The 26139-nt window shown below is 38.6% G+C and overlaps 3 protein-coding genes and 1 non-coding gene across 4 annotated transcripts; all 4 read right to left on the bottom strand.

The window, feature by feature from the left end:
* Window positions 1–759: 759 nt before the first annotated feature.
* LOC110924511 lies at window positions 760–1569 on the bottom strand. The gene has a single exon (XM_022168512.1). It carries the CDS (start codon window positions 1567–1569, stop codon window positions 760–762), a length of 810 nt encoding a protein of 269 aa, XP_022024204.1.
* A 12944-nt stretch (window positions 1570–14513) lies between these two features.
* Window positions 14514–14739, bottom strand: LOC118489171 (60S ribosomal protein L39-1-like). The gene is made up of 2 exons (XM_035986850.1): window positions 14648–14739; window positions 14514–14562 (listed from the first exon to the last, which is right to left on the bottom strand). The coding sequence occupies exons 1-2, from the start codon at window positions 14731–14733 to the stop codon at window positions 14514–14516; spliced, it is 135 nt and encodes a 44-aa protein (XP_035842743.1). The 5' UTR covers window positions 14734–14739.
* A 1573-nt stretch (window positions 14740–16312) lies between these two features.
* On the bottom strand, window positions 16313–18458 carry LOC110922278 (vacuolar protein sorting-associated protein 27). The gene is made up of 2 exons (XM_022166584.2): window positions 18183–18458; window positions 16313–17930 (listed from the first exon to the last, which is right to left on the bottom strand). Exons 1-2 carry the CDS (start codon window positions 18312–18314, stop codon window positions 16590–16592), a joined length of 1473 nt encoding a protein of 490 aa, XP_022022276.1. The 5' UTR covers window positions 18315–18458; the 3' UTR covers window positions 16313–16589.
* A 5461-nt stretch (window positions 18459–23919) lies between these two features.
* LOC118489494 lies at window positions 23920–24025 on the bottom strand. The gene has a single exon (XR_004887514.1). It is a non-coding gene; the product is annotated as a small nucleolar RNA R71 (small nucleolar RNA).
* Between the last annotated feature and the right edge of the window lie 2114 nt (window positions 24026–26139).

Below are 26139 nucleotides of genomic sequence, written 5' to 3'. Positions count from 1 at the left end.
TTCGTTTCTAGGTACACAATTCTTTCAAGTATTTAGCATAAGACGGGACTTGTTTTATTGCATCTAAAAGAGGTAAATTAATTTTTACTTGTTTGAAAATTTCCAACAACTCTTCTTGTTGTGGACCTCTTTTGTTTACAACCTTCTTTACGGGTCCCTTCAATGCTTCAGGATAAGGGGCGGTATTAGCCTCCACACCCTTTTCCTTAGCCTTGGGGACGGGTATGGTCACAACGGGAGTGTTATTATTCTTTTTCAAGTCATTTTTATTTTGACCCGTTTGACCATCCTCATGCTCATCTTCACTAGCATCCTCCACCACCCCTTCAACAAACTGAGGTGATGGTGTTTTGACACCACTATCTACGACTCGACCACTACGTAAAGTAATTTTATTAATTGGTGCCTCACGTGTGTTCCTTGAGCTTGACCCTTGATGCTTAGGGTTCACCGTTGTGTCACTTGGAAGCTTTCCCGAGCTTCCTCTCACTTGAGCCATTTCCTCCGTGAGTTGGCCTACTTGTTTTGCTAATGCTTCATGTGCTTTGTCCTGAATCTCATTCTCCTTCTTGGATTCTTGCATCATCGAAAGCATCGCGTCCATTTTCGCATTCAAATATTACCACCCCCTTGGTTGTTTGACCCGCTTCTATTACCGCCTTGGTTGTTGTAATTTCTTTGATACCCACCTTGATAATTATTATCTCTACCTTGGTATCCTTGATTGTAATTACGTTGGTAACCCCCTTGGTTACCACCTTAGCGATTTTGATATGATGACCCGCTTTGATTACCCGGTTGAAAGTTCGGGTTCATTTGATTCGCGACATTCCCAAATCGGAAGTTGGGATGGTTTCTCAGTCTAGGATTGTAAGTGTTTGAATTCATGTCATTATTCTTTCGATCCCCGAACACTTGATTTACTTCCTCGGTGTACTCACCCGGCCCCGTTGGACATTGATCGGTCCTATGGCCAATATCTCCACAATCCTCACACCCCGCGAATTGGACCGCATTATCGGCCGACTCCTTTTCCTTTGACCGTTTGCTCATCCGTTCAAGAAACTCCCAATCGTCATCTTCATGATTGCTCAAAAGAGTCCCGTTACTTGTCGACTCGAGGCGATTCCATGTCGTGTCATCCAACCCACGTACAAAACACTTCACCAACTCCCACTTTTCTATTTGGTGATGTGGGCATCTCCGCATCAATTCTTTAAATCGAGTGAACGCTTCATGTAACGGTTCACTCGATAGTTGCCGAAACGACTTTATCTCATCCCTAGCGTCATCGGTCTTCGCCATCGAATAGTATTCGTCTAGAAAGACTTGTTGCATCTCACCCCATATCCGAATGCTATTCGCCGGAAGTGTGAGAAACCATTGCTTTGCCTTATCTTTCAACGGAAATTGGAACAAACGAAGCTTAACCTCCTCTAATGCGAAGTTGTGCCCCCCGATTGTGTTACAAATGGATGAAAACTCCTCCAAATGTGTATACGGCTCATCATTAGACCTCCCATTGAAGTGAGGAAGTATATTGATGTAATGCGGTTTACAATCAAACATTCTCCTTTCGCACACTATCGGAGAGTCATTATCGGTAACTACCGGTCGAAAACGGTCATTCACTCCCCGTGGAGGTTGTTGACGACGTTGTGGACTGTTAACTTCTTGATCGACCGGTCTTCGATTGTCCCTTCGATCACCGCCCCTATCACCTCTTCTTTCATCTCTTCGATTTCCACCTTGGTTACCCCTTTGGTTACCCCCTCCCACGAAACGAGGAATCCGGTTAGGGTTAGCATTGTTGTTGTTGTTGTAAAACCCATCATTCCGGTGCCGTTGATAATTGTTTCGTGGTTGGTGATTATTTTCGTAACCATCATTTCTTCCATCCCCATACCCGTAATCATCATCCCCAACATAATTGGCGTTTTGGTAGCCAAATTCCTCATCTTCATACCTTCTTGCATTGTAGCCATTACCCCGATTCACATACCCCCAATCTTTGTCATCATTAACCCGATCATCATAGTAGCCCCCGTCATCCGAATTTTCCGTATGAACACTCACATGCTCCGGCGATTGATAACCGGGAACACTATAAGGTTCGTCATCGGGGATGGCGTTCCTCAAGTCTTCTATGTTGAAAAATGGGTCTTCGTTCGCGGGATTGCCACGATCTCGGTTTCCTCGGCGGTCGGAATTAACATTCCGGTCATCAAGGTTGAGGGATAAGGAGGTTTGTCGATGAAGGTTTTGTTGTTGGGGTGTTCTTTGGTTGTTGTTGGGATTTTGGTTTTGGAAAGGTGGTGTGGGTGGTCCGGTATTGTTGTTACCGGGATTGAAGTTGCTCCGGTATTAGACTTGGTTCGAGTTAAGGTTTTGGTTTTGGTTTGCCATTGAATCAGTTTCAATGGTCGGTGTGAGTGGTGGTGTTGTGGTGATTTGATTAGAAGCAAGTGTTGCCTCTAACCGGCTTGCTAAATTTCTCCTTGCAACTCTTTCAATTTCCGGTTCGTAGACCAAAGGTGAAGTCTTCCCGGAGTTCCGCGTATGCATGCACTACCTGTAACCTGCACAAGTAACACACCCCGTGTAACAAGGAAAAAGACAAGTACAAGAAAAGAAATTATGCAATTTAAACAGTTAATCACACAAATTCAAACAATATCCAAACACAAAGCGCACGCACTCCCCGGCAACAACGCCAAAATTTGATCGGAGTGTCGCGCTCCGGTCAAAGATAATATTTATAAGCCCAATTTACCCTTAACAAATAGTTAGTGGTAGCAAGGGGTCGAACCACGAAGAGTATGTGGTTTGTGTGTGGATTCGATTGAATTAGAACAAAACGTGTCACAAATTATGAAGCTTGCTAGATATTTTTGTGCTTTTGTTTAATTGAAAGATGTGAATTTAACTAATGAAATTGGTTTAATTATTTAACAACTAATGATTAATGATTGCCAGAAAATTGATTACTAAACAATAATAAGAGAAAGGGTTCACACCCGGTTTCGGTAGTTGTCAACCTAGGATTTCTACAAGTTTTTAGATTCAACTCAATTGCATATGATTAGCGGATTTAGTGTACCGTGACTTAGGTGCCAAAAACTATCAACGCTTCAAAAAATGGACAGGAATGCACTTTGTAATCAACACAAGTAAAACCTAACCAAGACAATGCATACTACACATAACCATTTCGTAAAGTCATAACTTTCAACATCGTTCGACAATTTACGAATACGAAACAAATGCAAACTATTGTCAAAGGTTTCAAAAATCAAACACAATTTGTCACAAAGTTGAAGCAAGAAACAATTCGAAACCCTAAATTAAACAACTACCTACACCGGGGTGAAACCGAGATGATTAGTCGCTCATGGTTGAAGAAGCTTGATCACCGGATGATTGGAACTTGATGGAGATCATCTTGAAGCTTGAAGGATGGATGAATGGTGGATGATTAGGGTTTTGGTGAATGATGATGATGGTGGAAGGATTAGGGTTTGTGGATGATTGATTGGTAAGATGGTGATGGTCTTCGATTCTTGATGATTCGGATTGTATTGTGAGTAGTAATGGAATAGAGATGAATGGTGAGTGAATGTTGGCTCCAAGATGAAGATTCAAACTCCTAGTAAAGTGTAACTCCCGAGTTGAATGCCTCTTGGCCAATTAGAACTGCTCCCCAACACCAAACACAAGAAATTCGCGATGCTGGATTCCGCTACCCGTCGCCGACGGGATCACCCCCGTCGCCGACGAGCTCCCAAAATTGCAAAACCGGCCGACGCCTTGTTTGTCTGTATACGGGAACATTTGGCTGACGGGTGATTTAAGGGGGCGTCGCCGACGGCCCATGACCCGTCGGCGATGGGTTCTCCTTCTCCGTTTTTCCAAATCTCACTTCTTGCAATCCCGATTGATCCGTAACGCATCTCGGTGCTCCGGTTTTCGACCTGGTAACTCGTAAAGCTCCCGAAAGCTCCATAAACTTTATCAAACCTGCAAAACACATATTTGATTAAAAGTAGGCTATCCGAATTTAAAACCTATGTAAAAACATCAAGTTATGCAATAACGAACACCGGTTTTCAACCACGTATCAGTAATGGGTCGTAAGCACTTAGGATAGGTTTCGTTTTGGTATGTAGGCTTTGTTAAACCATGTCATATGAGTTCCAATACTCATTTAGTTTACGAAACCTCTTTCTATCTAATCTTCCGATTTAGGCCCGGTTATTAATGTAGTTACCTATATTAGGTGCCGTTTGATTCCGTGATCCCTCTAGCTTTGCTTGGTTGTTAGTCAAGACTTCTAAGCATCCTCAAGTGAGTATATAGTTCCCTTCTTTTACCGTTTTAAACCGTTTTGGGGTGATTCATATGTGCCAAATGTTTTCGAGTCTTTTAAACAAATGCTATGGTTTATATTACTATTTAATTATGTGAACCGTTTGTAACTGTTTGATTTATGTGAACCGTTTGTAACTGTTTGTTATGTGAACCATTTGTAACTGTTTGATTTATGTGAACCGTTTGTAACAGTTTGATTATGTGAACCGTTTGCAACTCTTTGATTTATGTGAACCATTTGTAACTGTTTGATTATATGAACCGTTTGATACTGTTTGAACCGTTGGGTTAGGGAAGTGATTAGGTAAAGGGGCGGGTGTAATGTGTTAAAAGCATGGTGGATACGCCGCTGGTACTTCCTATATATAAGTGCTTTTAACGCATTATATATCGTTGCGTTATCTAGATCACTTGGGCAAAGGTTATCAAAACGAAGTTATATTACATGGGTTTTCTAACAATATAAACCATTCGAGTTTTATTACAAAAATAATTAACGATCTGGGTTTTACTTAAACAAATGTTTTGAGTTAAAATTCATGGCATCGAGGTTTTATAATTAATAACAAATCTGTTTTAACTTGGTTATTTCAATTCACAATATAAACATTTTACAAAACTAAGTTTTTCTAATATCGAATAACAAAATTGTTTGAATTATTTTAAAAAGGTAAACGAGCCATGAATCTGACACTCACATAAAACCTATGTACTCGCCGACATTTTTATGCTGACGTATTTTCACATATGTTTCAGGTACCATAGTTGGTGATGTTTGATGATGATATTGATGCATGCTCACATAGGAATGGACAAGGCCTTAGTGACTTAATAACATTGGAAGTTAATTGTTCATGTCTTGTTTCTAGTTTTGATACAATGTAATACATTTAATTCAATAAAACAGAACTTCAATCCATGTGTTATGAAACAATGATTCTGTAAAGACACTCCCCGACGTTTTCGCCGCGATTTGTTGTTTTACGCAGTCGGGGCGTGACAGAAAAGTTTGTATCAGAGCTCATGGTTATAGGGAATTAGGTTATTAGTAATGCTTTGACCTAGACTATAACCTTCCTAGGACCCTAACACAAGATTCTTGTGTTTAGATCTTAAAACAATACCGTCACTTATCCTTAGGTGACAACCACAACAAGAACACAAATTTCGAATCCGCTTTGAAAACCAATCATCTGTTCTAGGATGATTTATTATAAGGTTTTGAACCTTCAAAGTTTTCAAAATCTCGTCAAGGTTGGGTCTTATAATGTGAACACGTGCAATCTGGAAGGGCGGATGCCTGTACTCAGAGCTTTCTGTCTAAGGCTAGAGTGTTCGTACAAATCTACATAATCGGACCAGTCACTCTTACCTGGGAACTCTTGGGGTGAGTGTCCACTTATAGGCTAAAGCATGTCTTCGCGATACATTAATATAACCCACTTACTTTGATTAGTCACCATCTCATTTGTTTGCCTTAGGTAACAAACAAATGATCACAATTTTTATGCGTTGTCATTCTGTTTTGATTTTCCGATAACATCTCGATTGCTTCCTCCCATGCCTTCCATTAGCTTCAAGATGCCTCTTCATCGCAACAACACTCAAATGTCCGAACCAGGTGCTGCAATTGCCTAGCGAATAGGCGTCGTAATCCAGAGAACCGTTGATTCAGCTATCACCATGACTCGCCTCAGGGATGAAGCCGTATAAGGGAACCGCTTCTTGGTGCAATCAATGCAACCGTCATCATCCAATTCAAATACCCTGTTTCAAATGTACCCACTATGAACGATGGGGACATTTGGTTAAAATGTACCGCTTTGCTATCCAAAGTAAAGCTGTTGCAAATCCTGCTGCTGCTCAACCTCCAAATTCTGCTTCATATGTCACCTTGGCATATCTAGCACCTCAACTTCATGAACTTTCTACCTTGTGTATCAAATTAAGCACGTCTAGTGCAAGGTTTCGAAACACCTCTCGTTACACAAATTCCAAAATCTATATAGAATCTTTCTATCCTCATAATTAGATCCTTGTGGATAATTGTCATTCATCGGAGCCCTTGATTGAATTCTTTGTATGCTTTAATACATACATTACGATTCAATAAGGACAAAAGCCGAATTCCTATTAAGATCTTCATATCTTCATAGATAGATTCTTGAAGATGTTTAAAGTGCCAAATGAAATCCATGGATTGGATTCCTGGTGTGCTTTAAATACCCGTGTCCAAAGATAAAAAATTATGTGATTATGTGTCTTCTTTTATGTTTTTGTGTAATCCGAATTTTCGTTATCCAAATCCTCGTAGAATCTTCCATATCTTCGTATAAGGGATTCATAGTAGGATATCCAAAGGTACTACCTCAAATCCTTAATGGGCTTCTACGTAATAGTTAAGACCCTTGGATTGTAAAGTACTATCCCATAATTAGACCCCTTGAGAGGTCTAGTTAAAAAGATTGACTCAAAAATCTGGTTAGGAATGTCATGTGATGATATAGCTGAAAAGACTCCCTAGTGGTCTATTCAAAGAGATCATTCATTTGATTTAATTAAAAGGACCCTATGGCGGTCTAATCACATTCATCACAGGTTTGTTCGTTTGATTTCCTTCCCCTACACATTATGAAATGCACTGTGCGGACCGTGCAAGGAATTACGTAATTATTGATGCATACATAATTATGGAATTTAGTGCACAGAAACCACAGCAAGTTTTGTCATGTGTCTAGAGTTTACTCTATTCATTTCCATTTCTGATAAAGCACCCGTTGAGGAAAAATGAACTAGCTATTCATTTTTCATTTTTGAAAGAATATCCGTTAAGGGAAATGAATATACGTTTGTTTATTCCTTCATTTCCATTTCTGAAAAATACCCGTTGAAGAAAATGACTCCGTCCGTTCATTTTCGTTTCTGAAGAATGTCCGTTGAGAAAATGAATATCCTTTTGTTTATTCCTTCATTTCCATTTCTGAAGAATACCCGCTGAAGAAAATGACTCCGTCCGTTCATTTTTGTTTCTGAAGAATGTCCGTTGAGGAAATGAATATCCTTTTGTTCATTCCTTCATTTCCATTTCTGAAAAAATACCTGTTGAAAATGACTCCGTCCATTCATTTTCGTTTCTGAAGAATGTCCGTTGAGGAAATGAATATCCTTTTGTTTATTCCTTCATTTCCATTTCTGACGAATACCCGTTGAAAATGACTCCGTCCGTTCATTTTCGTTTCTGAAGAATGTCCGTTGAGGAAATGAATATCCTTTTGTTTATTCCTTCATTTCCATTTCTGAAGAATACCCATTGAAAATGACTCCGTCCATTCATTTTCGTTTCTGAAGAATGTCCGTTGAGGAAATGAATATCCTTTTGTTTATTCCTTCATTTTCATTTCTGAAGAATACACGTTGAAAATGACTCTGTCCGTTCATTTTCGTTTCTAAAGAATGTCCGTTGAGAAAATGAATATCCTTTTGTTTATTCCTTCATTTCCATTTCTGAAGAATACCCGTTGAAACTAACTCCATCCGTTCATTTTCGTTTCTGAAGAATGTCCGTTGAGGAAATGAATACCTTTTGTTTATAACTTCATTTCCATTTCTGAAGAATACCCGTTGAAAATGACTCTGTCCGTCCATTTTTCGTTTCTGAAGAATGTCCGTTGAGGGAAATGAACATCCTTTTGATTATTCCTTCATTTCCATTTATGAGGAACCCGTTGAGGAAAATGACTCCATCCGTTCATTTTCGTTTCTGAAGAATATCCGTTAAGGGAAATGACAGGATTATGCCTTGCGTATCTTTGATGGGTTATTCTACGCAAATAGATAAACACTCTAGATTCCATGCAAGACAATTATTTAGCACAACGTCACAGACAGACTCCTACAAATAAATTTTGGTTTGAAATTTCTTAAAGTAGGGGAGACTGTGACACCTGTGCCTCCGCGACCATCAAACAAATACCAAATCAATGAAATATTGTGTTTCATACTTGGGATTTGTATAAATATGTGTATCATTTGCACATATCAATTCTTGTTCGATTTCGAGCTTTAAATCGCTTTCTGGAAGGTTATACGCGATCTGATGCGTAAATATAACCAGTTTAATGCAACAAACACTTCGGAACAGTGACATAGGCTTAACATACCTTAAATAACCTTTACATAACTTAGAAATAAGTTTTGGAGGGTTTGGTATGCAGAAATCAAGTTTATTCGATCACAGGGACTATTTGCATCAAACTGCAAAAGTATACCGAATCGAATGATAACGGACATTCCGGAACTTGGTCATAAGTTAAATATGCCCTAAATATCCTTTATATAGCTTAGAAATAGGCTTTGAGGTGTTTGGTGCGCAAAAATAAACTTATTTGATCAATAGGGACTAAAAGCATCAAAAAGTGCATAAGTTTGCATTTTCGCGCATATCTTACATTCTGAACCTATCCGGACATCCAAAAATTTATGTAATCATTAAAATATTTTATTTTAGTGATTGGCATGATAAAATTCCATTCGTCGCTTAAATTGGATCGTTTTAGCGTTCGTTACGACTTCCGCCGTAATTACCCGAATAACGCAACCGTACGACCAAACGAACCGACATCCAAGATGTTTTTGAGCATGTTTCATATTCCCTATGCTTTAACTTCATTTTAGATCCTTAAAATGGGGTTAACGGGGCTTAAACGTGTAAAAAATGCATCGAAAACCAAGTTTTGGGACTGCAGGGGCTAAAATTGTAAATCTGCCAAAGTTTGCTAGGCCTGGGGCGTAAGCCTAAGCTTATTCTTACGCGGCCCGTGTAAACAGCTCAGAGCAGAAAACTTGTTTTTCAATTCAGCAGCTGGTTTCATGGGTTTTGCACATGGTTTCTTCATACTAGGGGCTTGTTTTGAGCACCCATGGTATTCTAATTCTGTGGGCACACATGGATGGTTGAGATTGAAGCTCGGGAATCGAGGAACGATCTTAACGGTGGACCGAAATCTATAAATACCCACTTAGAATTCATTTGCTCCTCACACCTTGATCTGATTTTATGCTCTAAGTTGAAGCTTTATGCTTCATACCTGAGTATTTAGATCAAGTTCTTCCTAGCTTGGACCCTTTGTAAGTTTCTTTCGTTCTTTTATGCGTTTTTAAGCGTGAAAGTCAAACAATGTTTGACTTTCTGCTTTGACTAGTCAAAGGTCAACACGAAGTTCGTTTGAACTTCGTAACGTGAGCATAATCACAATGGTTATAGTCTCTTGTGACTATACCTACTGATTACCACGTTATTTAGGCGTAGTGACGAGTCATAGTTTCGGTCAAAATACGTATTTATGCGTATTTTGCAACCAAACTATTCTTGGGTATCAAAACCATTTGTTTAGATATCAAACTTGTTTTCTAACTTCGTTAAACATGTTTTAACATGTTTAACTCGTCACGTTTAGATTAGCGCTTATATAGGGTCGTAAGATAAGCGGTCTAAACAACCGCTTAGACTTTCGAACCTAACCCGTTTGATCGATCATTAGGATCCGACCAAACATGTTTTGTGACCATAGTTATATAGGGAATAACCTTCCGAGGTTATACCATATGGTCACTTCGTTTAAGTAGTTGTATGATAGGTAGTTTATATGCCTTAGGAAAATGACCAAAATGCCCTTTTTACGCATTAATTCATTTTAAGCATATGTAACCTAAATTTTTACATCTAAACTGATTAGGCAACATTGTTAGATGTGTTAAGGCATATAATACTTGTCAAAGGACTAGTTAGGCGGTCCGAACGCGTTTTACACGAACGACGCGTTAAAGTAGCGTAAGCTACCTAAACGGGTCGTAATGGGTCGTAAGCACTTAGGATAGGTTTCGTTTTGGTATGTGGGCTTTGTTAAACCATGTCATATGAGTTCCAATACTCATTTGGTTTACAAAACCTCTTTCTATCTGATCTTCTGATTTAGGCCTGGTTATTAATGTAGTTACCTATATTAGGTGCCGTTTGATTCCGTGATCCCTCTAGCTTTGCTTGGTTGTTAGTCAAGACTTCTAAGCATCCTCAAATGAGTACATAGTTCCCCTCTTTTACCGTTTTAAACCGTTTTGGGGTGATTCATATGTGCCAAATGTTTTCGAGTCTTTTAAACAAATGCTATGGTTTATATTACTATTTAATTATGTGAACCGTTTGTAACTGTTTGATTTATGTGAACCGTTTGTAACTGTTTGATTATGTGAACCATTTGTAACTGTTTGATTTATGTGAACCGTTTGTAACTGTTTAATTATGTGAACCGTTTGTAACTGTTTGATTATGTGAACCGTGTGATACTGTTTAAACCATTGGGTTAGGGAAGTGATTAGGTAACGGGGCGGGTGTAATGTGTTAAAAGCATGGTGGATACGTCGCTGGTACTTCCTATATATAAGTGCTTGTAACACATTATATATCGTTGCGTTATCTAGATCACTTGGGCAAAGGTTATCAAAACGAAGTTATATTACATGGTTTTTTCTAACAATATAAACCATTCGAGTTTTATTACAAAAATAATTAACGATCTGGGTTTTACTTAAACAAATGTTTTGAGTTAAGATTCATAGCATCGAGGTTTTATAACTAATAACAAATCTGTTTTAACTTGGTTATTTCAATTCACAATATAAACATTTTACAAAACTAAGTTTTTCTGATATCGAATAACAAAATTGTTTGAATTATTTAAAAAAGGTAAAACGAGCCATGAATCTGACACTCACATAAAATCTATGTCCTCGCCGACATTTTTATGCTGACGTATTTTCACATATGTTTCAGGTACCATAGTTGGTGATGTTTGATGATGATATTGATGCATGCTCACATAGGAATGGACAAGGCCTTAGTGACTTAATAACAATGGAAGTTAATTGTTCATGTTTTGTTTCTAGTTTTGATACAATGTAATACATTTAATTCAATAAAACAGAACTTCAATCCATGTGTTATGAAACAATGATTCTGTTACGACACTCCCCGACGTTTCCACCGCAATTTGTTGTTTTACGCGGTCTGGGTGTGATAGTATCCACCAGGTGAGAGGAACATATTTGCTTTCTAAGTTCTTTCTAAGACTTTCAGAATGCTTCGTTTTCCCGAGAGTATCGTAGTCAATCCTTGCCAATGGCATTTTTTAACCATCACAAAGAGGCTGCATTTGATTGTTGTTGGAAAGTCTGCTGAGCTAACTGCTGATTTGCTCAGATATGAAGAAGAAGGCTGGATCAAGGTGTTTGTTTTCAATAATCCTCATGTTGTTGATTATGTAGATAGGCGCCGAAGGACTAATATAATTGAAAGCAACAAGTGACTGCTAACAAGCATTTGGAGGGATATGGTTGAATTTGATCTGAGCAATGAAGTTTTGAAATACCTCCAACATGTTGACAATTACAATGGTCCGAAAGGAGCTTTATTTATCGAGACTACTGTTTCGCCTATTGATTAGAAATTATTATGTCGTATTTTACTGAATGGTGTTTGGTGTTTTGAACTTTGTTTATTATATAGTTACCTCTGTTTGACACTTTCATATTTTATATAATTAGTTGTGTTAAAATTATTAACCATGTTTGTTATTTAAATTAATTAAATAAATATTTAGGTTTGAGAGTTTAAAAGCTTGTAATATTGGCAAAGGTCTGTTTAAATGATGAAAGCTCTGTTGTTGTGAACAGATGTTTGAAAATAAAACAGTGGTTGATACATCTGTTGACTTTGGTCAACAGATGGATGAAAACAGATGTTTGAAACCACTGTTGAGTTAAAATAGAGTTTTGTGAAGAAAACAGTGGTTGAAAGCGCTGTTGGGTTAAAACGGTGGTTTAAAACAACTGTTGGGTTAAAATAGTGTTTTGTGGAGGTTGAAGGGGATTGAAACGACTATTGAGTTAAAACATTGTTTTTTGGAGAAGGAACATGCTTGAATGCAAATGTTATTTCGTTCACAATAGATTAACAAATTGTATATTTTTGTATTTTTTATACTCTAAACTTTAAGTATTTACCGATTGACTTATTTTTGTATGTCTATAAATATACCCATATTGATCATTTATATGTGTTATGCATGGTTTTCTAAAAGCCACCCGTGTTTGCACACGGGTCTTACCGCTAGTACTATATAATAAAAGAAACCAATGAGATGACACATGTCATTCATTGAAGCCATCTATTTTTTATAGATAATTATAAAATTTAATTTAATATAAATTTAAACAATTCGTATAGGAGATAATATAATATTTTAAAATATTTATCAGATTTCAAAATTATTTATCCTGAAATTAACAAAAGATGTACGCTAAATATAAATTAATATAATGTAAATGATTTATTTATTCTATTAAACTAAAGTAGTTAAGGTTAGAACCTATTTTAAAAATGTTTATAAGGGGTAAACAATAATATTAATCGATATTTATTGGTTCTATACTTTTATTTTCGTGTTCAACTCTCAACTCAAATACGGTAATCACTATGTTTACGTGAAATTTATAAGAACCATAACCGCAATCCCTCCATCTATCGTATATCGAGTATATCCATTAGATATTTTTAAAGATATAAATTTTTATTAGATTCTGGTTCATTCAACTCGTGTAATAAACGAGATTTTTTAAAGATATAAGATTTTTATTTTTTACTATACAAAATTATATTTATGTAACTCGTGTAATACATAGGGCTTTTAAAAATATAACTTTTTTTATTATGTAGTATATAAAATTAGATTTATTCAATCCATATAATACATAGGGTTTATAAGGATATAACTTTTAATAGTTTGGTATATAAAATTACATGTGCTTAACCCGTATAACACATGAGTTTCTTAAAAATATAACTTTTTTCATTATTTAATATATAAAATTAAATTTACTCAACCCGTACAATACACGGGTTTTTAAAAATATAACTTTTTTATTATTTAATATATAAAATTACATTTATTCAACTCATGTAATAAACGAGATTTTAAATATATATTGTTTTATTATTTGGTATATAATGTTACGTTATTCAACCCGTGTAATAAACGAGATTTTTAAAGATATATATTTTTTTATTATTTGTTATATAAAATTATATTTATTCAACCCGTGTAATACACATGGTTCTGAACTAGTATATATATAAAGACAGAAATTGCCATTAGATGATTTTGTTGATTTCATTAGAAGTTGCCGAAGGAATGGATGATTTGCTAAAATGTTGGAAAACCATATATTTATTCAGAGACAAAAATCAAGGTATACGCCTATTATACAATTGAGAGGAATATGTAGTTGACATATAAGCAAGAATGGCACAAGATTCAAAATAAAGCAAGCTCTTAGAGTCGGATGTCTATCAATTTAGGATGCACTTTAATTGGCCGTACAGTGGCGAAGCTTGACAATGAAGACGGTGGGTCAAAAACATATATACCAAAAAATTTATATAGAACCGGGAGGTCGAAAACGATTATACCAAAAAAATTCTATACGAAAACTACATATATAACACTGCTGAGTGAAAATCTCGGGGTCCCCCCCCCCCCTCTTAAGCTGCGCCCCTGGGCGAAAATCTACCTCATCTCGGGCGACATAACTTCTGAAGCGATGAAGTTAGTCTAAACAATGAAAACTAATCTAGTTGTTCTACTTCCTTTACGACATTGCATGTGTATAGCGCATCAATTGCAGACAACAATTCCAATTGCTTGTGACGAATATCCACATTTTTTAAATTGGTTTTTGGTTAGTTTCAATTGTTTTGAGCTGGTTTTGGCACGGCCTATTTTATTGCGCCCAAATGAAATGAGGTGCTCGCCTCGCTTGCAAGTAGCTCACATTGTGTGTGTTCAAGGTGCCTATGCTGCACCGTGGTTTGCCTAAGTAAGCACACACAATTGATGCACTTTTAAGTACATTGGTAGCATTAATCATTTGTATACCATAACATAGCTACTACTAAATAAGCGGACAACAGTTTAGATCAAAACACTAAATAGTCCACCATCATTTAAGGTACATTGAAAACATGTGATAAAACAAATTCATCATTAAATTCGTAGCCTTTAGCAAAAAAACAACAGATCATAGAAAACACCTCAAAACCAAAGCTTGGTTCTGTGCCAATGCTTGTGCTTTGCATCGTACCTGAATAAAAATAAACGACTTGTTAGTTGTTAATAAAGATGGCATCTTTCTTTAAAATCGAGATTGTTACAAAACAAAATTTGGCCTGATAGTATTGTCGGTTCTCATACGAATCCAATGAGGAATGGGCCTATTCTGCCACATCTTCTTCGCGAGCTGCTTCTTGATCATGAAAGTTTTGTTGAACGGCTGAATTAAAATAAAGACATGAACAAAACATTACTACTTATTTCGAGAAACATAACGGGGCCTAATTTACGGTTCAAGTAATTAATCACAGAGTCAACCTGTAAAATCAAGAAAATAAAACAACAACAACAACAACCGTACCCAGTATATCCCACCAATAGCAGAGCTAGTGGTAGGGTCAGGGGAGGGTGAGATGTAGGCAAGCCTTACCTCTATCCCTTGGGGATAGAGAGGCTACTTCAAGAAAATAAAACGGATGTTATAAATGTTTAAAACCATAATTGACCGATTAAAATTTTGATACCCGTAATGTCAGCTTATAACACCACCTTGCTTTCATTGGGGGGTTTTATCGAACATTTGGTGATCAATAAACAACAACAATAGCTTTTCATCTACACCTCAATGTTAACATAAGAAGCGTGAAAAACTTAAAAATAAACCGGAGTTGGAGCATACCAACAGAGAATATCGCCTCTTGAAGTCAGATAAAGTACATCGGTCTTCATTCGGTATTCAAACTGAATGGCTCAATGCTCATGATCTACCAACCATGGAGTTTAAACCAGTGTCCATTCGGTCAATTCTCCCTCTTTGAACCAGAGAGCTGTCACAAAAATGAACAAATATAGCCCTATCAATCCATGAGAGTAGCTAGGGTTCTAACAATTGGCTAAAAAGTGAACAAAGTAGTTGAGATCACGTCTCTTTAGAGGAAGCGAAGCGCCCATTGTTGTTGTGTGTGTGTGTTGCAATTGTAGAGAGACAGGGACCGTCTTCGACAAACCACCGACCGTCTCTTGATATTGAAAGGTTTTATGTTTGAAGGTTTTCTCCTTAAACCATCGGCTGGCTGGCTGGCTGGCTGGTTATCTATCTGAGTCAGTCAGGGTACGTACCACCCAAGAAACAAAAGGAAAATAACAATCCCACTATGCCTTTTAGTTTAAATTTGCTTGGTACAAAGTATGAAACACTTGTTAGAATAAATTCAAATTGCATTTTAGGTTGTGATCTCATCTCCAATTATTGGTATTTCGCTTTCAACTCCTATTCTTCCTTCTGCACGACAACATTTTAGACGCATAGAATGATAGCTAGCATGTCAAAATTATTATATAAATTTATGCAATATTGATGGATCATTTTCGTAATAATTTAATATTATACTATTTTATTTTTTACTTTTAGAAAAATCTTTAGTTTTATACAATTCAGAGCAATGGCCGCGTCATCGCATTTGCAATGTCCATCCCTCGTCCGAGCCCATGAACTTTCCATTCTACCTCTCATTGCATTTGCCATCTCACTTCCACCAAGTGTCGGTAAAAACCCCAATACTCGCGTCGCAGGTGCCTTAAGATGACCCACTAGCTATCACAATGTAGTTAGCTTTAGCACTTACTTACATTGCAAACTTCCCAATGTGACCTCACATCCTTAAAAATAAACTCAAGAATGAATCACGCAAAGTAAACTGCAATCACGTTCGTGAAGGAGTATGAACCACAGTCACACAATGAACCACAAAAAAACAAGACCAGTCGGACACATTAAGACATTTCACAAAATGGAAACTTACACGAATAACCTCTTTATTTTCAAATGCTGAAACAAAGTCATATAATAGCACCACCAGTCAAGAACTAGCATTCTCTATAATAACACCAGTCAAGAACTAGCAAATAGCAACGCAGGGTACATACATACCAACCACCACAGAAACAGAGATTAGAAACTAAAACATCCCTCCCCGTTCATACAACCATCGTCAACACCAAATCACATTTAAAATAACTTATTCAAAACACACAAACCAACACACAGTCATACCCGTATCAACCAGACCACCCTCTCTGAGACGGATGCCCATTCAACTTATCAAGAACCGCATTGAAATCAACAGTCTGTCCAGACTCATCCAGCCTCTGAATCACACTCATAACATGATCACCACGATACCCCATGCTTACCAGTTTATCAATCAGTTCATTGTACGGATGGTTGTGCATAAACTGCTGCGCTGGACGTGCCATCATCCCACCACCACCACCGCCGCCACCACCGCTTTGATGCGGCTGATTCGGTGGGTAAAACTGACCACCTTGGTTATGATGTTGAACCCTTCCTGGTTCGTTATCATACATCATGTATGCATTGGGCCCACCACCAGAGGTGTAACCATCACCTGGCGGTCCTCCATAGCCTGGCTTCAGATGCTGCGGTGGCTGTTGCTGTGGCGGGGGTTGAGGCTGAGGCTGAGGGGCACGGACTGGTCCGCCATACGAGTAACTCACTGGTTGGCTAGAGCCAGGCGGGGGAATGGCGGAGTAGGGCATTTGCATCGGCATACTGTTTGGTGCTGGTTCAGGAGAAGGGTTCACCGGTGGTTGAGTCATGAGGTACTGAGGGTAAACTTGAGGTGATGCGGGTCGGGTCGCAGGTTGCATACCCGGCTGTGGTTGCACCTGTGGTTGCACCTGTGGTTGCGGTGTCCACTGCTGCTGATACTGCGGTACCTGGTGAATCTGCGACGGTGGTGGTTGCTGCGGTTGAGTTGGTGGCAGTTGCGACTGCGGGTATTGAGTCTGATTAACCTGTGCAGGGGCCTGTAACGGTGCTGGAGGTAAATAATAAGCCTGGGGCTGCGGTTGAGCCACCGGCTCAGGAGTCCTCTGCGGTTGGGGTGCAGGAACAAGAGCCAACTGCTGACCATGCGAATCCGGTGAACTTTCCTTCTTTCTACCATCTGGTGTTGAAGATCCCTCCTCGTTTTGCTGCGAAGACGAGGATGATGATTCTTTCTGCGCAAGTTGCAGCTTCGCAAGCTCCTTTTGCGTATCAGCAAGCTCCTGTTTATCCCTCAAAATCTGCACTGATCGATGAACCTCTTGAACATGTTTCTCAAGAAACTTAAGCTTCGCTTCCGACTCTCCATGATCGCGTGTCAAATCAGACCGCATCTCTCCAATCGACTTATCAAGATTATAACAATATAACTCCAATTGGGACAAACGCGAACTAAGACCCTCGAGAAACCGCATAACATTATCCGTGTGTTTCTTCATGGATCTCTCGACCGCCATGATAATCACTTCCTGGTTACCGGAATCATCTGGTGGACTGTAAGACGAATTCGGAAACACTGATGTTCTCGCCATTCTACTTTTGTTAAATTCCTGCCACAAAAAACTCACAATTTCAATATCTCCAATTCAAAAACATCAAAATTATAAAGTCAATCAAAGTCAAGCAACAAACATATTATATCCAGATCCAATATCATCATAACATGCATATCATATACAGCTCAATAAAACTATAATATAAAACCCCCAAATCAAAAGAAACCCTAACCCTAGAAAAACAAAAATTCAAATCAAATCAAATCAAAATATTGTTAGATAAAACAAGAGTGAAGAGTTGCATACTTTGTTGGAATTAGTGGCGATTGCGGGATCAGAGTGAGAGCCGTTGGATTGGTCTTGATTAGCGTAATCTTCGTATGAACAGAGGATATCATCGGATGCAAAATCAAAGCCTTTTGAAGATCCAGAAGCCATCCAGTGAAAGAAGATCGATTGAGATCGAAAACAGGTGATTAGATGAAGATGAAATTAGGGTTTGATGATAATAATAATATACGGTAACTTGCAAACAAGGGGTGGAGAGGAAGGTTCGTGATAACGTATTTTATACGGGGTTTGGTTCATGATTGAAGATTAAGATTGGATTATTATTATTATTATTATTATTATTATTATTATTATTATTAAATAAATGTTGATGTAACAGTCCAAACTCACCAATTAATTAAGTTTAGACTATAATATAAACATTTTTTTTTTATATTTTTTAGTAAATGATTAGGTTTTAAAAGTTTGGGGTGTAGAGACAAAAGGTAAGAAATATAAATGGATCACGTTATAAATGTGATATTATGTAGATAGATATGAAAATTAATTAATTAAGGGTGGAGATGTTAGAATGAGCCAAAGAATCTACGGAAATCGGTTATCGACATCTTTCACAGTGCTAAAAAGTGATGGTCGCCGCCTCCAGTCATAAGTCGTCAATAATAGGAAAGTGAAAGTTTCTAATACTAGGAGGGTGTTTGGGATTACGTTTTGAAATGATTATTTGATTATTGTGTTTGTAAAACATAAATAATCTAAAAAAATGTTTGGATGAAAAAGTGATTATATGCCTCCAAAACGCAGTTTTGGAGAAGCATGTACCTACATGCTTTTTCAAAACGCAGTTTTGAAAACGCAAAATCTATTTTGAAAACGCATAATCTATTTTGAAAACGCAACACCAAACACCCCCTAAGTCTTTAACTATTTGTTCAAAGGTGTGGTGGGAGATGGCGTAAACATAATATTTTGGTTAGGTCCATGGTTGTACTTTAAAACGTTATAGGAGCATTTTATAAATATGTTCAAGCTGGAGAATGAGAAGAAGTGCAAGGTTTCCGATCAGTTTATACAAATAATTTTATGGGGTTGTGGAGATGGTATAGGCAGTCGAGTTCGGTTGCTGAGATAATCAAATTGTCCAATTTAATCGAAATGCTTAATGAAGTGAGGATGTCTAGTAGAAGGGATAGTTGGGTGTGGTTGGGTGGCAGCCAAAGAGAGTTTTCGGTTAGAGCAGTTAGGAGTTTTCTTAGGAGTGACACAGACTTTAGCAGTAGATACGTTTTCGATTTGTGTTAGTGGATTCCGAAGAAATGCAACATCTTCGTATGGAGAGCGTTGATGAACCGTATCCCACGATTGATGCGTTTTAGGCTAGGAACTGTTTAGCCGGAGATTTATCGTGCACCTTGTGTGACACTAAGTCGAAAACAGGGGAACATTTGTTGTGTTCCTTGCTTCAGCAGTTTGGAGTCGAGTGAATGCTTGGTATAAGGTGGGTCCTTTATATATGTTCTCTGTTAAAGAATTGGTGGAGATGCATGAACATGTGGGGCTTGGGAGGATAGCTAAAAAGGCGTTCAAAGGCATTATAATTGTCTTGTGCTAGGCGCTTTGGAATACGAGGAGCGAAAAAGGTTTTCGAATATGGGGTTAAAGTTGAGATGGTTATACAAGATATAAAGTCCCTTGGTGTCTTATGGTATAAAAATATATCCAAAAGTAGGAATGTGTCATGGGATATGCGATGTAATTTTGTTTTGATGTAATTTGGTTTTGTGGTCGCCCTTTTTGGTTGGGGGGTTGGTATTTGTGAATGAAATATACCTTTCAAAAAAATAATATTAATTAAGTGTTTTCAATAAGGGAAGGTTTTCCTAGAAGGACCTTATCTGTTTACTTTGGGTAACCACTTGTAAATGCACTTTCGGTGATAAGTGCAGTCTCTCCAAACTTCAAGGGTCTAAAATGTAAATTATATATAGTTTTATATGGTCCGAATTTATCCATGTATATGTCCGAATTTATGGCGTCTGGACTATAGAGTCCGAGTTTAAGCATGGTCTATAGGTCCGAGTTTATGCTTGTGTAATCCAGACATATATATAAATGTCCTAGTCCGAATTTGCTAGGTTAGAATGTCAAGACTTGTGTTTAATATAACACAGTCCGAGTTTACCATGTAATGGGCTTTGGGCCCTTTTATATCCTGAATTTTGTGGTCAGGACTTGTCTTGTATATATACATTTAGTGAAATGACAAGACGTAGATCTTTTGTGGAAAGTTTGTGCCTCAAGAAAACCCTAATCATTTACGTGTGCATTGTCTGGCGGCTACTGTGTGTGACGTATCTCATCATTTTCATCTGAGAATACTCTGTGTATTCTCAGATCTTCTCATTCTCCTTTGTTCTTATCCAACATTATACAATGGTCGATTGCTAGGTGGATTCCGCACACCTAGTGTTTGTCTTCATTGAGTGAGATCCTAGGTTAGGTGACCTTACAAGTGGTATTAGAGCAGTGTTGTGACAACCCGAACTTCCGAGGTTAGTGTCGCCTAATCTTGTGACCTTAACTTTCCGTTTTCTCTTTTCTATGTGAAACGTAGTAGGGTGTTATAACTTCGTTACATGTAAGTAGGTTATTCTTTACGCACAACACTGTAGCCCTAATAAATCCCCTAAACGTGAAACATGGTGGTACATGTTACATATCATAGGACTAAAGCGGTCAATCTTTGTATCGATAATACGTTTGGGGCCGATTACTAGTCTGCACATAACACATATGTTTTGTGGGCCGATTTCTAGTTTACATACATGTTGGGCATACACATAATTACTAGTTTTTATACATGATGGGCTTACACTCACATGTCAAGGAGCCCAAGTGCCGGTTATTGAAATTAGGATATTAGGCACACAGTACGTAAACAAATTAGCACATAACTCAAACTAACCCTACCCCCACCCCTCTATTTGTGGTGCGACGGAAGAAGACAAGACCCCCCCCTCTCTCGAGTCAGCATCAGGTGCGATTAAATCTTGGTTAGTGGTTTTATTTGTTGATATTCATAGTTACATGAAGTTTCTCATATGATAATGTTTGATAATTTTGTTGTTATAATAATATTAGTTACCTAATGATGCTTATGTGCTAATAATAATATGTTACTGATTGAGATATGAAATAGAATTGCATGATATTGGCTGTTATCGATGTGTGTGTTGACGGGTGGTCCTTTGGACAACCCTTAAGCATGTTAAAATATGAAATAATCCTCCAATTAGCCGTGTAATTATCTTGAATTAGATAACTACGATGCTTATGTTTCAGGTACGAATTAGGAGCTAAAAGATGGATCAAAGGCAGCCTTTGGAGGCTTTGGTGGAAAACGGGTCAAGAGGAGAACAAAAGAACAACAAGGAAGTGAAGGCAGCTGAGTACCGTAAATTACGGTTCTACCGTAATTTACGGTAGACTATTTTTTCACTTCAATTTCCACCACACAGGAGACTGGAACCGTAACAAAATGTTGACCACCGTAAATTACGGTGGAGCCGTAATTTACGGTGGAGCCTGCACGGAAAATATGTAACTGCCATATTATAATCGGTTTTTGGTGTGTCTTTTGGTATTATCTCATCATTGACGGTTCTTGGACACTTTGGGGGCGAATTTGGAGAACTTGTTGGGTTTGTGAACATTTTCAATCATTCGGTTTGTTATTTTGATTCGTATGAACACTAGTTTGATGTTGATGATGATTCACCGAGCCATGTCCGGCTAAACTCTTCGGTGATCATCCTAGGTGAATGTTTCTGAACCTTTTGTGTGTTTAATTTCTGCATTTCTAGAATGATATCTTGCGTTGCTTGAATGTCATGGTGTATGTTTGATTGTTTGTAGTGTGTTAATCTATATTGCAACCCCTAGTCTTAATCGTACGTTCTTGGTGCCGTTGGCAACCGAGATATCACGGGAAGGGTTAGGGTTGGTTATTGGTTAATAGGTCATCGGGAAACAACCTCGCGTTATCTAATCCGAGTACTTTGTTCCCTTTTATCACTTCAATCACATATACACGAGTTATGTCTATGTAACTCTTTCTAGTGAAATTGCACACAACTGTTTAAAGAAACTGAACCCTAGGGTGATCATTGTTCTCTCCTAATTGTTTACAACCAACTTTGATTTGAATTAGTTCTTAATTTAGTTTTCTAAAACAACAATCCACAATCTTGAACTTTAATTTTCTGCAATTTAGTTTAACTTTAGTTTAAATACAAAGCTATACAATCAACACAATTTCCACATACTCCCTGAGTTCGATACCCTACTACCGCTAACTACAGTTGTTTAGGGATTAAATTTGCGTGACCCACGACATCACGTCAAATTTTGGCGCCGCTGCCGGGGAGTAGTGCGCAACGTGTGTTAGTTTAATAGTTTTGTTTGTTATTTTCGGGTTTACGCTGGTTGTGTTTAGTGTGCAGGTACTTCAGGTGTATGCATACTAGAGGCTCTCACAGGTCATCACCGCTATCGTTTGATCCGGAAATTGAAAGAACGCTACGACAAAACCGAGTTTTAGTGCGAGAAAACAAAATCATTGGTTCACCCACTTCACCCATTACACCGAGAAACATCATGGCTGATTCTCAGATTCCACCTACAACCAGTCAAACAACCTCATCCTTTATACCTACTTCCACCCAACCATCACCAAACACTACATTACCTAATACCACTGCTGAATTTACACCAACCAACTCCACTCAACCAATCACCACTCAAACTGAGCCTACCATCACTTACGATCCATCCACCACAATCCCACCATCATCTCACTTCTTTCCCCCAACTACGGGTCAAGCATCATCTACCTTCACAATTGCACCCAATTCGACTATTGTGCATACTACTTCATCTTTTAGACCACAACAACAACAGTCGGGTTTTCAGTATTCGACCATTCCATTTGGGCAAACTTCAGGAATTCAAGGGGGTGGTTATGATGAGGGATTCGAAGACTTTGAGGGGTATGAAGATGATGGGTACGGTTATGGAGATTATGGTGATCAAGGGGATTTTGGGTATGTTCAAAGTCAATCTCAAGGGATGGCGAGTGTTGGTGGAATGCAACAACAACAACTTATACCGCAACACATTCGGCCAAGACCACAAGGGCCAACAATCCAACAACCCATTCCATTGCAACAAGTTAGGCCACAACATGTATACCCACAATTTCAAAGGCCAAATCAATACCCACCGATGCCCCAACAACCAATTGCACCACAAGGGCCTATACCAAGACCAATGGGTCCTATTCGTCCAAGGGGCCGATTGGGTGTTCCAAGAAGGCATCTTAGGGAACAAGCAAGGGGAATAGAGGCACATTTCAGGCCAATCATTACTCAAAACCCTTCACCGGTGGTTATCCCTCACAACAACCAAGGGAGAACTTTTGAAGTAAGAACAAACTCGTTGCAAAGTTTACCGAAGTACAAAGGGTTAGCAACGGAGGAGCCGTATTTCCATCTAGAGGCTTATGACTCAATTTGCAACACTTTTGGGAGTCAAGGTTTTTCGGCCGATGAAGTCAAGTTAGTCTTATTTCAGTTTTCTTTGGAGGATAAGGCAAAGAAGTGGTTCTACACTTTGCCTTCGGCATCAATATATACATGGGGGGAGATGCAACAAACCTTTTTGGATGAATTCTACACCGCCCAAAAGACCAATGATGCGCGGAAGGGATTGAGAAGCTTTCAACAACAACACGGTGAGATGTTTCATGAGGCGTTTGAGCGTTTTAATATGATGATTAAAAACTGCCCTCATCATGGAATTGAGTTATGGGAGTTGATGAACGCCTTTCATGAGGGGTTGAGTGCCGAAGACGCACGTGATCTAATGTCTATCACCGAAGGGACGTTTGGAACGAATTATGAGAATGAAGATTGGGAGTTTTTGGAAAGCATGGCAACTACATCAAAAAGGAAGGCCCAAGCTTCAAGGAGAGCCCGACCAACCACTAACCGACCACAAGTGCACGCCATAGATGATGGTAATGTTCAAACCACTAATCAAATATATAATGTTTGTGCTTTGTGTAATGAAATAGGTCATGCGGCTGAAAACTGCCAAGGGATGTTGGAAGGGCAATACGAGGAAGTCAATGCGGTCCAAGGTCAAGGTCAAGGAGGAGGTGGTAGGAACTACAACAACATGAATTCTAATACCTACCACCCCGGGTTGAGGAATCACCCGAACTTTAGATATGGGAACCCGTCAAATCAAGCGAACCCAAATTTTCAAGGTAGCCAAGGTAATTTTGGTTCACGGCCATCTTACAATAACCAAGGTGGGTACCGAGGCGGGAATAACCAAGGGTATCAAAAACAATATCAAACGGGTCAAGAACAAGGGGGACTTTCGGGTGGAAACGAGGTGATGGAGATGCTAAAGAGCATGCAAATGGAGATGCAAAAACGGAACCAACTAGACGAAGTGCGAATGCAAAAAGACGAGGTTCGTGATAAAAGCATCCAATCACTAACGACTCAAATGGGGCAATTAGCAACCGATGTGGCGGAACTAAAGAAAGGTAAGGGTCAACTTCCAAGCGACACTAAGGTAAACCCTTCACATGGTTCGTCACGAGGTAATGTTAATATTAACCATGTTAGTGTTCTAAGAAGTGGGAAAGAGTTTAAGGCCAATTTGTCACCCGAATTGGTCGAGGGGGTGGTTGAGGATATCACGGGAATGGAAAGTGATGATGAACTTTCACCGTTTAAACCAAAAGAACCAATTATTAAAAAACCGGGTTTGGGTGAAAGTGAAAAGAATGAAAAAGTTGAGGGTGAACCGAGTCAAGTTCCATTTCCATCGGCCCTACTTGACCCGGGAAAGAAAAATTTTATTGTGTCAAGAGGTCCTCAAAAGGAGGAGATGTGGGATATGTTCAAACAAGTTAAAATAAATCTCCCACTCCTTGATGCAATAAAACAAGTTCTGGCTTATGCAAAATTCTTAAAAGAATTATGTACACAAAAAAGGCAAAACAAGAAAAAAGTGCCTAAGCGGGTGGATTTAACCGGGCAAGTGAGTGCGGTGTTGAATGGGGAGCTGCCTCCTAAGCTCCAAGATCCGGGCACGCCATTGATTAATGTACAAGTGGGTAATTTTCAAATGGCTAAGGCGTTGCTAGATCTCGGAGCCGGAGTTAGCATTTTACCGGGGGGCTTATACGACCAATATGATTTTGGTCCATTAGCAAGGGTGGAGACGACGGTTGTTTTGGCCGATTTGTCTCATAAGTTGCCTCGGGGTATGGTTCAAAATGTTATTGTAAAAATTGATGAGTTTTATTACCCGGTGGACTTCTTAGTTTTGGACTACTCATCGGCGGACCCTAAACAACAACAAAACATAATTCTGGGTCGGCCATTTTTAAGCACCGCACATGCTATTATCGATTGTAGATTTGGTACAGTTGATATGGCATTTGGAAATCGAAAAATGCGTTTGAATGTTTTTACTAACAATTCTAATGCTAACGGTGTTGATGAGTGTTTCATGGCAGACATAGTAGATGGATGCAACTCGCATGAGTATGAGGAGGATGGTTTGGATATTTGCCTGTGTGACTTTTCTGAACAGGTACATGCTTATGCACTACGGGTTGAAGAGGAAGCACAAGATGCTATGGCAATGAAAGAAGGTAGACCACCATGGACCCACCAATTCGAGGGTCTACCGGTGGAAATCGATTCGGGTACTAAACCATCATTGGAGGAACCACCAAAGTTAGAGCTCAAGGACTTGCCTAGCCACTTGAAATATGTATTTTTAGGGGATAATGACACCTTACCGGTCATTATTGCCTCTAATTTGGAGTTGGCACAAGAGCAAGCGTTGATGGAGGTGTTAAAAGCGAACAAGGGTGCTATAGGATGGA

Source organism: Helianthus annuus, chromosome 17 (genome assembly GCF_002127325.2).
Source record: "Helianthus annuus cultivar XRQ/B chromosome 17, HanXRQr2.0-SUNRISE, whole genome shotgun sequence".
In the NCBI taxonomy this organism is placed as follows: domain Eukaryota; kingdom Viridiplantae; phylum Streptophyta; class Magnoliopsida; order Asterales; family Asteraceae; genus Helianthus; species Helianthus annuus.
This window is presented reverse-complemented; position numbering and strand designations above follow the sequence as displayed.